Genomic DNA, 16617 nt, shown 5'->3' on the forward strand with positions numbered 1-16617 from the left:
GGAAACAGTTCTAACGGAAGAGAAATAAAACGCGTAACGGTGGATAAATTAGTTTGATCGTCAGAATCTCCGCGAAACGACTCGTTTCATTGTCATAGTTTGAGCGATTCGATCCAATAACATTTGGAAAGTCTAGAGGAGCCGCACGATTCAATTAATTTATCCACCTTCGAGTTAGCCGGGCGCTAAACCGGAAGTTAGCATCACAGGTGGGACGTTGAGCTTTTTTGTTTATACTGAAAAACTTAAACAACAAGAAAAACAATTTAAAGATAATTTCTCGAATCTATATAGTTGCAGTTTGTTATAAGTGAATTCGCCGACATGATGCTCACTGAACTCGTCTTGTCAACACGTCACCAAAATGGCTGCCAACACAGAAAAGATTCTAAGATATGAAAATCACAATAAAACTGCCCATAAAGACAACTGCAGTAATGTAAAAAGGTAGTTTGTCAATTACTCTATAATTAAATCAGGTCTTTTGGTAAGCGTTCAACAAGATGGCTTCATTAACAAGACTGTTGGCTGAGCAGTCTTTATAATGATGTATTTTCAGTTTTATATTTAATTAGTTTAATAACAAACTGAGACTTTCTTGACTCTGCAAATTGTCTTTTAAACTGGTAGACAACATATGTGTGTTTCATGACATAATTCCAACACGATCAATCAATTATTTGTCTCTCTTCATTCACTAACATAAAGAGTATTTAAAGAACATCCCATGGGCCAAAACGGAAGGGGCGTGGCTTGGTATAAGTCGAGTATGTGACGTAATCTCAACTAACTTATCCCTGGACATCCAGTCTGTGTAGTAGTCAGTTCACAAAGATGGCTATCACTGTACTGCATGGTCAAACTTGTTGTGATTTTTTAAAAATGGTGTCATGTTGGCGTCCATTTAGTTCATGAAGTGTATTGATGTAGTCCACTGACTGAATGCATTAATACTTTTATTAGAAATCATCTTGGTCATATCACAACTCCAACATATAAGTATAGATAACTTTATTTAGATATGAGTATGATGGAGTGCTCTTTTCTAATTCATATAAAATACCAAATATACATGACAAATCGTGACTTGCAAAAACTTGATTTTATGAATCAAGGTTTGTTCAGTGATGTTTTAAATTTTGCCAGTTTTCGCCATTGCTCTGACCATTGCCTTTTAATTTGGTCATTCTTAATCTGCATGTAGAAACTAAACCTTAACTGAATAATGTGATTAATATTAAAGGGCAAGTGGCCTTTAATTAAGTCCAATATGATAGAACAAGCCTAATGTGGCATGGATGCATATGAGAGCATCAATTTGTCCTTCTGGTACAGTCTATTTCATTAGTATTATTCATCATTCATTCATTAGGCCTATAGTCATCCAGGAATCAAATCATCCTCATTGTAAACAAGTGGTGGGGCCTCATAATGCAGTAATGACTGTTATAATGTGACCCATCTGCCATCTGCTGGTAATAAGGAGGAACCACACTCAAGGGCGTGAACATCATCTGTTACATGGTGATGGTGCAGCAGAAATTCAAGGCAGAGAATGTCCTGTACAATATCAAGGCTTTAACAGACATGAATGAAAAAGAAATAATACCCTTTTATAAAAATGGACAGACAAAGGACATACAAACATACAAAGAAATGGAAGCTGTGATTAATCAGACTTTGCGTCAACATATATAAACACATAAACCAGCATTTGTAACTTCAAAGGCACTTCTTTAATATTTGTTCAGTAATATGTACATCTGTACAGTAACATGTGCCGCAACCATGCCTGCTCCTTCTCCATGACAACTGTTCCACAATAAAAATGTTCCATTTTTAACAAACAAGCAGTAGATTGACGCAGTGCAATCATATTCAAGTTCTCAAATACAGTTCAAGTTCTTTGTGCTGAAACAGTTGTTGTTTACAGACACTGAGTAACTAACCCACCCAGCCAGAACAGGAGATGAGCCTCCCTGTGTCCAGAATATTGGACCTTATGACACTGAGGTTCAACAACTCAACTCCTCTCTCTACACAGCTGAGATGAAAGCTCTAACATAAATAAAAATATGACATAAATTAAATTCTAAAATGAAATTTAAAAAAAAATCATGCAGAGCTAAAGTATTGCTATTCAGTGCTTTTCATGGCAATAATAACTAAAACATACTGGACCTTGGTTTATTACAGGCCTGTACATCTCACCAACATCTGAAAATGGAAACAAACTGGGTGACTGGGACTAATATTTAAAGAAAAAGCACTGTGTGTACCCACAGCAGCCCTATAAACTAAAGAATAACACAAGATATAAGGGGGGAAAAAAAATCATGGCAGAACGTCCTGTACAGAGAGAAACCACCTAACACACACAGCAAGAGAGGAAGTGCCGAGACAAAACTAAATCAAAATGGAACCTTGCCCTCAATGAACTGACCTGAACTACAAACCAAGAAATAAAGCCAATGTAAAGTAGCAGATCAACATTTACACATTCCCTCCGTCTTTGTAAAAACTGAAAAGTTGGCTGAAACATCCTGAGTGGTCAGCGCCCCCAGACCCACACCAGCCCATCCAGTTCTGAACCAGCCAGCAGTCAGACCCCCCAAACCCACCCAGTGCACACTTCAGTGAATGCCTACAGTGTTTATGAAGGGTTAATTATTGAAATCAATGAAGATCCAGACCTAAATCTAGTTGATTTAAAGGCTGTTTGGCACTTAATGTAATCTTCCTGCACACACACATCATCCCTCACAGTAAATATGCAGCAGGTTTGTGTAATTATGACAGTACAGTAACACAGTTATAGCTTGTATGACACCATCGGACAAAGTGTCCCTAAGTGTCTTTTTCTCAACCCAGAATCATCACAGTGGCAGCAGAGCTGGTTCGGGGGCCTGGCCTGGATAGGTTGGCATGCGCTCAGTGTCTGGAGAGGTGTGGTTAGCTGGCGGCACCGCTTCATTGGACGATGCTCTCTGGCAGATTGCGGCGTAGCTCAGCTTCTTGGACTCCTGGCCAATCAGAGCACAAAGTTGGGTCAAAATCTACTATTAGAAATGTTTTGATTCTCCAGTCCACCATTCAATTTGGCTTTCGAATTAAACTCTATCTTTTGACAGCTATGGTGTTGTTAGACGATTGCATATAGATGCCATCCATAAATCGTGACACTCCTATTATCTGTCCTCTCTATATTGTTCTCAGACCATATCATCACCTCTTCAACATTGTGGCTCAGAGAAGAATTGTACAAATTTTATATATTCATCCATCAACCATAGGTTGTCTATAGTTCAGTGTAACAGAAGCAAAAAGTTTGATTCTTTTTTGGGACCATAAAATAACTTTGAATATGCACAAAAGTAGCATATGAATCTGGTTGTTGTTGTGGTTGATGGTGGTTTTATGGCATTTACACAAATATGTAAATTGTTTAATACTCATATTAACAACAAGTGTAACTATTTTGGTGTAAACTGTTTCTTGTTGCCTGTGCCTGTGATTTAAATGAAGAAAATTGTGTCTAATCACCTGTGTTCCTGTTTAAAATTTTGTATGTAATGTGTTAAGAAATGACTCCAAAATGTGTTCATGGGTACATCTAAATTATGTGCTGGTGACCCTAAAGGGTAGAAAGTTAGTCTGGAGCCCTGAGTAATGAAAACTGCAATTACAGTATTTTAATTTCATTACATTTCAGTTCAATTTCAAGGTGTTTAAAAGCAGTGCTGATATTAAAGAACAGACTGAAAAAAGCACCAAACTGGGAGCTCTGAAATAAAAAAAGGAGTCATAATTCAACACCATAAAATCAGTGAAGCGGTTGCTAAGCAAGTCTTACTGCAGTTGGTTCCTGTGTAAGCAGAGCTGGTTTGGCCTCGCTGGTCGTCTCTGCGTGCTCCTTCACATTCCTGCAGAGATCAACAAACCAATCTCACCACACACAGCTCTGACCGCAGCTGGCACCATGACAACTGGAAAAGTGGTCAAAGTCCACATATGAAATATTCTGAGAGCGAGGCGGGCGGGAGAAAGATAACTGGAGCAGCTTGTGCTGCGGCTGCAGATCTCATCATGCCATCAGAAAGCAGTCATGTCAAAACAGAGAATTAATCAGAACAGCTGATGTAAAGGAAAATCATCATCCAGCTGCTGTCTGGGATACTTACTGCTGAGGCTCTGGTGTCAGTGTGGGCACTGATGGGCTGCTGCTTTTTACTGGACTCTGGTGAACAGAAGACAGTTCAGTGTTGTGTGTGTATGTATGTATATATGTATGTATGTGTGTCTGTGTACATAAGCATCAACACAGTCTGGGCTTTAAGTACAAGATGAGCTTCTGTTAGCTTCTCAAGCATGAGACACAGATTAACTGTGTGTGTGTGTGTGTGTGTGTGTGTGTGTGTGTGTGTGTGTGTGTGTGCATGTGTGGTGTCAGACAGTGAGACCTGGTTACCTTGACGCTGCCGTTAGCTGCAGGTACCGTTGCTATGGCAGTGTTTGCCAGGGGAAGGGGAGGGAAGCTTGTGGGCCCGAGCTCAAGAGGAGGAGATGGCTGACGAGGCGGTGACTGACTTTGTGCATTCTACACAGACACACACAGTCAGTTCACAGTCTTGTCAAGGTGAAGTGAACCAACAGCGATGATGCTTGCTGGATACTTACATGGTTGTTACCAGCAGACTTGTCCCATGTCCTCGGGTTCTCTCTCCTCCTCTGGCTGAAGTTTCCTCTCCTTCAGAGCAGAGACACACAGCAGAGCAGCACTGAGAACATTTATACCTCGGCATTAAAGCATCACTCCACCTGCTCTAATTCAAACGTGTCTCTAGTTTTAGGCACAGAGGGCTGCATGTGTGCAGAATTGTAATTATACATAGCTGCTGCTTCTCAGACCAAAGAGTCGAGACTTTACAGTTATAAATCTCTGCCTACAGTGCAGCACTCTGAGCTGTAACTACGGCAACATCTTTTTGATTAGGTATGATAAATTATAAATAAATCCCCAAGATCACCAGCTGTCCTGTTTTTGTCCTTGTATTTTTAAATTTTGTTGATTCTGTTGTTTTCTTGCTTATTTTATTTCTTTCATTCCTGACTGATAGATTGATATACTGTTCACTTCTTCTCCCTCAGTAGCAACACATTCAACACTTTTAAATAAAAAACATGATTAAAGAACTGTTTGATTAGATATAGAGAATGTTTAATAGTATGATATATAAGGTGTTTCAGTGGTTCCCTTCTCTTTAAACTCTAGATGGTCAGCAAGGTAAGAAATGACAGCATAATAGGTGAAAAATCACACAGATGTTAACGGGATATTCAATATATGAGCACAGGCCTGGATAAACAAAAAGTGCTGCATGAGCTGCTCTCAGTCATCAGAATCTGATTTATCCACGATCCATGATTTACAGCAGGTATCTCAACATCTGACCTCTCAGCTACATGAAGTGTGTGAGTCATGATCAGTTACACTCAAACTTCTGAAGACTTCTGAGTTTTGTTACCTTCCACAATCAGCAGTGGGTAACACAACCTGCTTGCTAGGCTCCGTCCTTCCACCTCTGCCCTGACGCCGCGCGTTGCCCCGGGACCGCCCTCGACCTGGAGGGAACGAGTGCTCCACTGGCGCCTGTTCTGACGAGTGTGAGGAATCATTCTGACTGGACTGCCAACGGTCTCCAGAGTTTGCCCATCTCGAGCCTCTCCTGGAAGAAATCCTTTATGAATGCCAGCCAGCGATTATACAAACCAAGATTCAAACAGCCTGACAGCTATCACACATAGGATGATAAAAAATATTTTCACCTGTAACAGATCTGAAGTACACGGGGGAAGTACATCTATTATTTAATCAAAACACAGAGTGACACTTAACTACCTCGGCCTGTGTGTGTTGTGAGGTTTGAAGTTGGAAGCTGCTGAGAATCCATTCATGAAGTCACCCATCAGTGGTGGAGGCTGCTGACAAAAACAACGACAAAATCACACTGCTCATGACCTAACAAGTGCTGAAACAAGATAAGACCACAGAGACTGTTCACACATTTAATGAGTCAAAACCAGCTACAGGATCGCCTGTCTGGTGATGTGATAATAAAATATGTTCCAGTTACAATGATCTCTTCTTGGTTGGTTTAGTTTTAAAGACTCACCTCAGCACATTCTTGGTATCCAGTTGCCCACACCTCATTGGTGAAATCGTACAGTTGTTGTGCCGGTACGTGGGTGGGGCAGGGCGGCTGGTAGGTGGTTGGAGGGTAGTAGGAGCCGTACTGGTCCAGCTGGGCCGGTCTGTATCCATTTTTTGGAGCGTAGGAAGTGACTGCCATAGTTTTGGCCTTTATCCTCACCATGATCGGTTTTTCCTTAAACACCCGGACCTCCTCCCTCAGGTACCTGTAGGCCTAACCACAACATGCACAGTAACATGGTTGTCAGATCATACAAACTACACAGTGTGCCACCTGTGTAACAGTAGTCCTGTTCAAATGTACTTTGGCGAAAATTTCTACAAGCATCAAATACTCAGTGATAAGAAAGACGTCTGGATGTTACCTGTTGTGCATCAGCTTCTGATTTGAAAGTGATGAACCAGTTGTCGTTCTTCACAAACTCACAGCTCAGGAACTTGGGCAGGCCGTCGCCCTCAAAGAGAGCCTCCACCTCCTGCACATCAATGGGAACGTTCAATTAAACCAGAACCAACACAAGTAGACTTTACATTTAAAACCTCTGCATTTATAAGCTTTATCAATGTCGAACCGTCTGACAGTGACAGGACAACAGGACAAGTATTTAGGTTTATGAACAAAAGCTTCCAGTCACAGCACCAGTTTAAGAAGATGAAAGGAAACTGAAACTTTGTGTTATGGAGTGGTCAACGGTCTCTTGCCTCCTGAGGTGTGCTGTCGGGAATCTCACGCAGGATGACGACACATCGACTCTGACTGGGCCGGACCTTCTGTCCACATGGAGCCACCTGGACCACCGGCAGGGCTGTCAGCCAATGAGAGAAGAAAATATCTCAGGACAAAAACAAACCACACTTTACAGTCTAACAAAAAGTCTTTCTTGTGTTTGTTTGGATTCTTTGAAAAAAAATTCATGTCATGTCATTGTCCGTAACCACTTATCCCTTTCCATGGGGTCACGGGGTGTTGCTGCTGGAGCCAATCCCCAGCCTTGTCTCAGGGCGAGGGCAGGGTACTCCCTGAACAAGTCGCCAGCTCATCGCAGGGCCCTCACTGATGAGCAATGTGGGGTTCAGTATCTTGCTCAAAGACACTTCGACATGCAGCTCAGCCTTGCCCGGAGCTGGGATTTGAACTAGTGACCTCTTGATCACTAGTCGACCTGCTCTACCTGCTGAGCTACAGCCGCCCTTTGATAAAAATGTCAGAGCAATACTCAAAAATATGTTTCTCTTTAATGCTGATAGTCCTGAATTTTGCAGGGATTCAAATCTTAGAATAAACATAAAAACACACCTGTCCATGTGCATTAAAAATATATTATCATTAAAAATGACTAATAAAAACTCCAGAATAATTGTGGTTCATCGTAAGAGGATGTCAAGACGACTAATCACAGCAGAATACCAACACTGACATTTCAAAATGTCGGAGATGAGGTCCAGGTCCGTGCTGATGTTCTTGATCTTGTCGAGGCTGGCCAGAGTTTGGATGGGAAAATACTGGTCGCTGTCCATCTGAGAATTGAGGTACAGGTCGTTGCCGAGGTGCTCCCTGTGGAGGGACAGAAGAGGATAGTCTCTATCGAGGAATGTTTGGAGGATGCAAAGGTTATGACATGTCACACATGATGGTATTCATTTCTTGACAAGACAAGGGAAATGGCTTGTTTAGATACAGTGACATGGAGGTCAAATAATAGTGATCAAGCAGCTGGAATAGCAAACATGGCACTAAACCCCAGTTTTACTGTTTTATCAGAGTAATGGGACTACATTTTAAAATATGTATTTATGCTTAAATAACATGTTGCCTTGTTCGAAACCAGTCCTCTAAATATCGGATGACATCACTCCTTCAAGTGAACTAAGAGAAATGACGAGTTGTGAGTCGTTACCTGGTCAGGCAGGACTCCAAAACTGTCCTCAGCTGTTGTCTGATCTCATCTGAAAACAAAAGAAGTCATTACAACATGTGAGCAGACAACGTCAATCAAAATAAACAAACTACAAACAACTGAGGTAATTTTAAAGTGGTTAAAGGGTCATTTCACACATTAAAGCAGTCCACTGGTCTCATTTGAATCGCAATCCTGTAACACTGTTGGACTCATTGTTGCCAACAAATGATCAAAATCAATACGGCAGTCCACACATTCTTCATCCCTTTCAATACCTGGTGCCTACATTACCTACAATTCAATTCAACCACTGAGTGACTTCACTGGAGGCAACCTATCAGATTACATACAGCTTTCTCTGGAGCCAAAAAAAGGCTATACATGACTTTTTGACACACAGTGTAGTACTCCCCAACTTCTAGCTGGGACTCTTACCTGTGACAGGTGGCTCACTGGACTCTCTAGTAACTACAGGAGCTTCAGCAGTCAGTGTCTGGTACTCCAGTGTGCTGGGATCTGCCTCAACCACAGTCTCAGTCAGGCACACGTTCTCCAGCTGGAACTCTGGCACGTATCCTGTAGAATCAACCACATAGCATCTTACCACTACACCACAGCCACAATGTGCCACGGACAATACTATTCAAATGAAGTCCTGTTATTTAGTGAACATGATAAATTGATTAAGTCACTCCAGCCTACCTTCCTGATTGGTTAGATTGTTGGGGAACTGCACCCATGGCTGCTCAGGCTGCAGGTAGGCGGGGCTGGAGACGTCCAAGTTAAAGTTGGGATTGGTCCAGACTTCAGCATCAGGGTTAAGGCTGGGGGCAGTGATAGGTCCCTGAAACAAAACCACAAAATGTTCACAACATTAATCCGGTATGAAAAGATAAATCAGGTGTATTGTGTGTAACACAAGTGGCAGAGTTACTTAGGAAGATTAAATCAACATAAAGACAGAGACACAGATGTTTTACAGAAGCTCTGATCTGATTCAATTCAAAACCTAATGTTCAAATGTATCATTGAACGTATTGAATACAAGCACAGACCCAAATGCCATTTAATCTTACTCAATGCTACAACAGAGATGTGGAGGAAAACGTGATCTGGGTTAAATTTCTTAGAAAATTCAGTCACTCAGTCAGGTGAAGTTTCATAGTCCACAACACATTTCTGGAAAAACAGTGTTGCACCATTCTCATAAACAGCTGAAGTAGCTGAGGGTTTGTTTTAAAACATAAAAATCACCCACGCTTTTAGTTTAGCAGTTACAGTGACGATGTCGACTTAAAAAGTATGTAAATAACATATTTTCGAAGTAATTTAAAGTCTCCCAAAACCCTAAGGATTACATCCAACTACTTCAGCTGTTTAGCAGAATGCTGCAACACTGTTTTGCTGTGAAGCTCCAGAAAGGTTTTGTGAATGACGAAGCTGACTGGACTGTTCCTTTAAAGCTCAGGCACGCTTCATCAACCCGTTTAAATTTTATCTCCAACATTGTTTTTCAGATAACAGACCCTCTGAACCTGAGTGAACACAACACTCACACATGGAGGCTGGATGGAGGTTACTTTACATACTGTACGCCTGTGAACACACCACTCAACTGTTGTTTATTTCTCAGCTCATTCTTGCAAATCTGTGATGCATCAAAGACATCTGTGTCCTTAACAAACGCTCGTTATGTAACATCTTCAAAACAAAGAGTATTTAAAGGCGTCCAATCCAGTTGTGGATTCTTTGTGTGTCTATGTGTGTTTAGTTTAGTGCATGAATGCACCAATAAATCACTCTGAACCTCAAGGCTCAACCTCAAGTCTTTCTTTGTCTGACTGAACACTGTTTCTACTTAAGGGGTTAAGACTTCACATTGAATATTTTCACTGAACCCAACTGTCTCATGTTGAGTGAACACTTACAGGCTGAGTGCAATCTGTGTGCCAGTCCCACACACAGGGTCCCTGAGGCATCACAGTGCTGTATGGGTAAGCTCCCAGCAGAGCCATAGAGGGCTGGAGCTCAGACACCAAGGCTGGGATCTGCTCTGATCCAGTCCCCGTCTTGTGGTCGCTCTGGGCGGCTTCGACCTCAGACACACCCTGGGCCCACACTCCACAGCTCTCCCCAAGACCCAGCTTGATCCAGGGGTGGGGGTAGAGGCGGCAGACAGAAGCGTCCCCGTCCTCTCCCAGCAGCTCAGATACCATCTCCCTCATCCCTCCTTCATGCTCTCCCTCCTCAGCAGTCGCTGATGGATTGTGACAGAGGGGATGGATCTCATATGACGGAGTTGAGGCGTAAACGTCAATCTGGCCTGGGTCCACAATCATCATGACGGGGTCGTCCTGGCAGTCCACAACCGAGGTGTTTTCATCTGGACAGCTAAAGCCATTAGGAATCATGTACAAGTCACAGTTGCTGGTTTCATCATGGTCCTTGAACTGCATCTCAGTGGCTGGAATATTGAGAGGTTCTAGAGGAATTTCCTCCTGCTGTGACATGTGTTGCTTCACCCCTTTTGTTTCCTCATCAGAAGCTGTTTGACTGCTCAGGCCTTCAGGCTGAGAGCTGTGCTGAGGTTCCTTAATGTCAACCAGCTGCGGAGACGGAACAGGATCAAGGGTGGTGGTCTGCTCACCTGACAGTGAACTGTCAGGAGTTTTTGGAGGAATATCACCATCAAGTGCATCGTGCCTCTTCATCTCATTCATTTCCTCTGAGTAAATTCCATCTGGTGAAACTCCAGCTTGAGGCAAACAGTCAGCAGTGTCATGCTGCAGGCCGATGTGGACTTCAGGGTCACAGTCAGAGGTTAATAATTCTGAGGGTTCTGTATCTGCAGAGTCATGCTTCACTGACACAGTGAGGGGCTGATCGATGGGAGTCTCCTGTGCAGCTGTCGTCTCTTCTTCCTCACACATACGCATGAAGACTTTCTCTGGTGGATTTACCTTCTGGTGGATTTGTCTGCATACACTCTCAGAACTGTCAGCTTCAATCTCTGGGCAGAAACTATGCTCTCCTTTCTCTGGAGATGTGCACAGATACAAGGAAGAGGAAGGTGGAGTGGAGAAGGTAGTAACAGAGAGTGGTTGAGAGGGGTTATCAGCTGTTTCTGGTAAAACAACAGTGACATCACCTTTCTCAACATGTCTGCTGTTGTGACAAATTTCTGGCTGTGGTTTTTTGTCATCTCCACTCAGGAGGAGGTCCTGAAGAGGCTCCTCTGAGTCACTCATCAGAGACACCATCGCATCCTCAGAACTGTTGACTTCTTCACCGGGAGGTTTAATGCTGCTCAACTCAAATGTTGGATCATTTGAATTAACATCCACTTTGTCAGATGTGATGGAGTCACTCTGGTGAGATGTGGACCTGATATCTGACAGAGCGGTCAGAGCTGTGTGGCAGGAGAAGGCGGTCAGTTCAGTGGGCAGTGATGACACAGCTGAGATGGTGGAAACTGAGGACACTTCAGTGAGAGTTGTATCTGCTGTGCCGCTGTGACCAACATTACTCTCCTCACTGTGGCTTCTGTATGTACTCACAGCGATGGGACTGCTCTGCAGGGATGATTTATCCATCTCTATCTGGCCTTCAGACAGAGGCAACACAACCTCCTCCTTGTGCAGCAGATTGAGGCTGAGGTTGCTCTGACTGGAATTGTCCAGCTCAGGAGTTTCAGCTGCTGCTGGTTGTGGACTTTGGATGAGCTGTTGTGTTGACAGGTCAGACCACCGCAGATGATCATCCAGAGGGTTAAAGTCCGAATCAACACTCTGATCCAAATCTTTGTCCTGGAATTTGACCACTGTTTCCTCTGGAGCCCTGAAGGGTCCCTCTGCTACTCTGTAGTCCACTGAACACACTCTCTCCACGCACACACACTCCTCTGAAACTTTTTGTTCCTCTGACCCCTCCACACATGCCCTTTCCTCTGTGTGTGACATCATCATCACGTCATCCTTAGACCCCACTGAGTCCTCTGGGGCTGTCTGGTCGGTCAGCTCTCCAGGCTGAAGGCTGCCTTGTGTGGACGTCTGAGCTTCCTCTCTGTCTGTCTGACTGCTGGACAGTGGCTCCAGCTGTGGAGGTACAACAGGATGGAAGGAAAGGAAGGTGGACTGCTCATCTGACAGTGAATTGGCTGGAGGAAAATCACCATCAAGTGCATCCTGCTCCTCCTGTGACATGTGCCTCTTCATCTCATTCATTTCCTCCGAGTAAATTCCATCTGGTGAATCTCCAGCTTGAGGCAAACAGTCAGCAGTGTCATGCTGCACGCCGATGTGGACTTCAGGGTCACAGTCAGAGGTTAATAATACTGAGGGTTCTGTGTCTGCAGAGTCATGCTTCACTGACACAGTGAGGGGCTGATCGATGGGAGTTTCCTGTGCAGCTGTCGTCTTTTCTCCTTCCTCAAAGACGTGCATGAACGCCTCCACCTGAGAAGGTCCAACAGGATGAGGGGTGGTGGAGTGTCCCTGTGACAAAACGGTGGAGGAAGGTTCAGAATTTGATTGAGCTGGAACTGGTTTCTCATCATGTGACTGATGGGTCATCTTAGACTGTGTGACATGCTCACAGAATGCAGATGCATCTGTGTGTGATTGGCTGGAGGCTGGAGACTCCACTAGGCAGGGTAGAGCAGCTGTTTCTACTTCAGCTGTTTGCAGTGACAGTGTTGCTCCAGCTGTTTGGGATTGGCTGTGAACGTGGTCGTGTTCAAGGTCATCAGCGTCAATGGAACATATGCTGTAGAAGCTCCGGGTCCTCGTTTCGAAACCTTGACCCAGTGTCGTTGTGACCACACAGACCTCCCCGCCTTCCTCATCGTTGTGCTCAGCTCGGGGGTAAACCCCCTGTGGGCCCTGACACACACTGACCAGTGGCGGCTCGGCCGACACCGCACTCTCTGTGACACTGTCGTGAGAGTCACCGGAGTGTATCCTGGTGGGAGCTGACCAACTGCTTAACTGTTTGTGCTGCTTCTGGCCATCTGGGTGTGAACTGAACCACGAAGCTCTGATTGTGGCGTTCGCCAAAATCTTCTGTCTGACTGGACTCTGTGTGGGCACCTCCATATAGGGAGCCGGTCCACAGCTGGGCCTGGCAGCGTGGGTCACACCTGCCTCTGCGTCCGTGTTTGAATGTATGTTTGTGCTGGTTGTGATAATAATAGCCCCGGTCTCTTCTTGAGTGCTAGCTGCTTTAGGATCCCTCTCGCTCTGTGTGTCACCGTCCTTGCTGACCACGGCCGCCTCCGGACAAACTTTGTTTTCCACTTCTGGATTTTTTCCTTCATCCTCTGAAGGCTTCCTGTCGGTCCCTCCATCTGCCACACGTGTCTCCTCTTCGTCCAAGCACACATGCTGAGCCACAGCCGCAGCATGTTGCCTGACCTGTTCCGTCACCTCGTTCAGCCCATCGTGGAGCGGGGGCTGTAACAGACCGCTCCTCTCGTTCTGCAGGCCGGGGTTCAGCTCCTTACTAAAGCAGCACCCCATCTTCTCCGGCCTAGAGTGGGAACAAAACACAAGACTTCTATGGCCGAACGCACTGAGAGCCTACACAACACGGGACAATATCATGAGCAGATCCTCACGATGGCTCAGCCACATGCAGAAAGAGAAAAGACCCTCTACTCCTCCCTGCTTCACCCCCTCCCCTTCCCTCCCCCTTTTCCCCTCCCCTGCCCAGAATAGCAAATGTGAAGGAGCTCACATGTCCCTGCCACTCAACAGTGGGCCGCACACCACTTTGTGTGTGTGTGAGTGTATGTGTGTGTGTGAATGTATGTGGGAGCCCTAGTTAGGATACAGTTTGAAAGGGGTCAGCACATGGCCCAGCAGCCACCAATCACAGAGCGGTAATGCAGCAGGGTCCACTCCTCCCCCTCTGTCCCTGAAACTCCCCCTTCCTCCCATCCGACCATTCACTTCTCTTCCCCTCCACTCTGACTTACATTAGTTTAAGCCTCCTCCCTGCCTCCCCTCACAAGGCCACGAGCTGTCAGGGCCCCAACAATCACTCAGACTATTCTGCCTGCCTGTTGTGAACAGGCTGAAAGCTAGAGATGACATAATCAAAGTAAATTTAAATAACAATTCCATTATAATATTGCTATTTCTGTCTACTAACATAAACATACTGCACTCCTGAAAAGGTTATTTACTGTTTCCCCCAGTAAAGGTTGGAAAGTTTTGCAGACTTGACTTTTTCAATCAAGAGTTATTTTCCAGACTGAAATCTGATCATGAAGTTTTCAAATATATTCAGACCAGATTTCTGAGGAATTCTGTTACTTTAGGTACAAAAGTACAGTATAATTGTCTGTTTAGCGAGGAGTTAATGTTACAGTACCTGGCAGACGTAGCAGTATCCAGGACCCAGTGCTCCGAGCGTTAACTGTACCTGTAGATCAGCCGGATACAGTGTATGCTGGTCTGAAGTCATGTGACTCGGGCTGGTGGGTAACTCGATGGGACAAGAGCTGCTGCTGTCGATGGTCACCAGGGAGACTGGCTGGGGGAGCAGAGGACAGAGGAAGTGAGTCACAACAGCAGCTGGCCTGGACAAAAAACACTGCAACAGCAAAAGGGCTCAAAGTGGAGGAGTCCTGGTAAATACTGCACACTTAACTGCTGGAAAGTAAACAACAGAGTCATAATTTCATTTATGTTTGTGATAGCAGAGGTACATTTAATGCGACCACCTCAGGTTACACTAATGATTACTCAGATCACCCAGTAAAACTTCTCAGAGGGTGCTGTAGTGATGATGTAACTTTGTAGGCTAACACTGAGGTTAGCATCGCTGTGGTCCACTCAACAAAAAGCCTATGGGATTTTTTTAACTGGATTTTGGATTATTGACAAACACAGGTCGATGACACTTACACCTTTTGTTATATTTCTCTTAGTCAAAGCCAAGCTGATTTTCTCCTACAGAGGACCAGTAAAGACAAATCCTATCTGATCTTTTCTAAGATGTTATTCCAGTCTGTTCAAAATACGTCATTCACAACAAGGAAACTCAAACTACACTTTTTATGTGTTCAGACAAAATTTGCCAACCTTTAACTCTGTAGGATTCAAACATTAAGAAGAGAAGGATTGGTTTCTCGTTCACTTTGGTTCCTTGTCCAACTTTTCTGACACAGACTGACATTTAAGTTTATAAGCATCTTGTTAGCATACTTTGGAAGCTATAAGCTAAGTCAAGTTAGCTTCAGCACATTCAAAACAACTGAAAAGAGGCATCTGTAATTCAATCAATTTATTTGTGTAGGGTTTTTATTGCATTCTGTTTAATATTCCTCTTAGTAAACTTATTTCCTCCAACAGAGGATCAATAAAAGTTACACCTTATCTAAAAGGACTGAATTCTCATAAACTGTTCCTTTAACCTTTAATAACATATCTTTCAAAGGCTGACATTAACTTCATGAGATGCTGCTCGCTGGTTCACATCAGTTTTAGCTAACCAGACTGAGTAAAGTAAAGAAAAAGCGTTAAAATATGTAAATAAAGCCGATTTCTCACTCATTTCTGATGGGTACCATCGTAACTGACGTTAGCGCTAACGGCTAACGTTTATAAAGCATCTTGTTAGCAAACTTTGTGAGCTATACGCTAGTTAAGTTAGCTTCAGCACATTTTAAACGACTTAAAACAGGCATTAGCAGTTAGGTTTTGTGGTGAAATTTAAATCTAACTAGCTTAATGACGTGTATAAAAATATCTCCAGTCAACATGAGGTCTGGTGTTCTGACCGACCACGGACGCGCTGCGGGTTTGAAGTCAGTCCTCTCCGCTGACAACCTGAATTATTAAGCGTGTCTGTTAGCTTCAGTAAGTGAGAAAAAAAACTCCCAAAAAACCCACTGGACACCTCTGCTAACGTGCAGGAAGTCAGGTTACCCGAGCTGTTATCCTCTGGTGAAAACAGCAGCTAACATTGCGGAGTTCGTAATTAGCCATCTACCGTTACGTTAGCTAGCTAACGTCCATTAATCGAACCACAACATTGACGTTAAAAGAAGCTAACGGTCACCGCTAGCTAACCCCAACGTTAAACCAACACATTTTAACATAATCCTGTAAATAAACCTACTTCTGTCCGACTTGTTGACATTGATTCTGACTCACCTGTCACCTGTCCTCCTGCTGCGTTAAGGTCAGGCTCGGTTTCTTGCGGTTTGTGTGCGGGACTGTGACTTTGTCCCTGCCGTTTTCCCCCAAACCACACTTTAACGTGACTGTCTGTAGTTACCAGGGGAACTGCGCGTTTGAATGAAATCTGGAAATTGTGATATCATATTTTGATTGACTTTAAATTACACCTGCTGGACTTCCATAGGACATGTTATATCCACAGGACATTTGACAGAAAAGTTAAATGATTTTCTTTTTAATTAGTAGTATTTTTCGTCGTTCGTTTTTAGTCAACCGTTTAATAACACTTATTCTACTACTTTATCATCTTTTTGGGTTA

General features: G+C 43.9%; 1 protein-coding gene across 2 annotated transcripts; it reads right to left on the reverse strand.

Moving 5' to 3' along the window:
* Nucleotides 1–1713: 1713 nt before the first annotated feature.
* LOC119009041 lies at nucleotides 1714–14623 on the reverse strand. 2 transcript variants are annotated; one of them, XM_037079944.1, is made up of 16 exons: nucleotides 14485–14623; nucleotides 10041–13638; nucleotides 8815–8956; nucleotides 8548–8688; nucleotides 8110–8158; nucleotides 7630–7766; nucleotides 6914–7017; nucleotides 6577–6687; nucleotides 6174–6425; nucleotides 5900–5979; nucleotides 5526–5726; nucleotides 4678–4747; nucleotides 4469–4597; nucleotides 4182–4237; nucleotides 3854–3923; nucleotides 1714–3023 (listed from the first exon to the last, which is right to left on the reverse strand). In XM_037079944.1, the coding sequence occupies exons 2-16, from the start codon at nucleotides 13626–13628 to the stop codon at nucleotides 2877–2879; spliced, it is 5277 nt and encodes a 1758-aa protein (XP_036935839.1). In that variant the 5' UTR covers nucleotides 13629–13638; nucleotides 14485–14623; the 3' UTR covers nucleotides 1714–2876. The 2 variants fall into 2 exon arrangements, with proteins under 2 accessions (XP_036935839.1, XP_036935837.1); XM_037079942.1 differs by having other exon boundaries at nucleotides 5900–5982.
* Nucleotides 14624–16617: the final 1994 nt, after the last annotated feature.

This window comes from Acanthopagrus latus, chromosome 19 (genome assembly GCF_904848185.1).
Source record: "Acanthopagrus latus isolate v.2019 chromosome 19, fAcaLat1.1, whole genome shotgun sequence".
NCBI classification, from domain to species: domain Eukaryota; kingdom Metazoa; phylum Chordata; class Actinopteri; order Spariformes; family Sparidae; genus Acanthopagrus; species Acanthopagrus latus.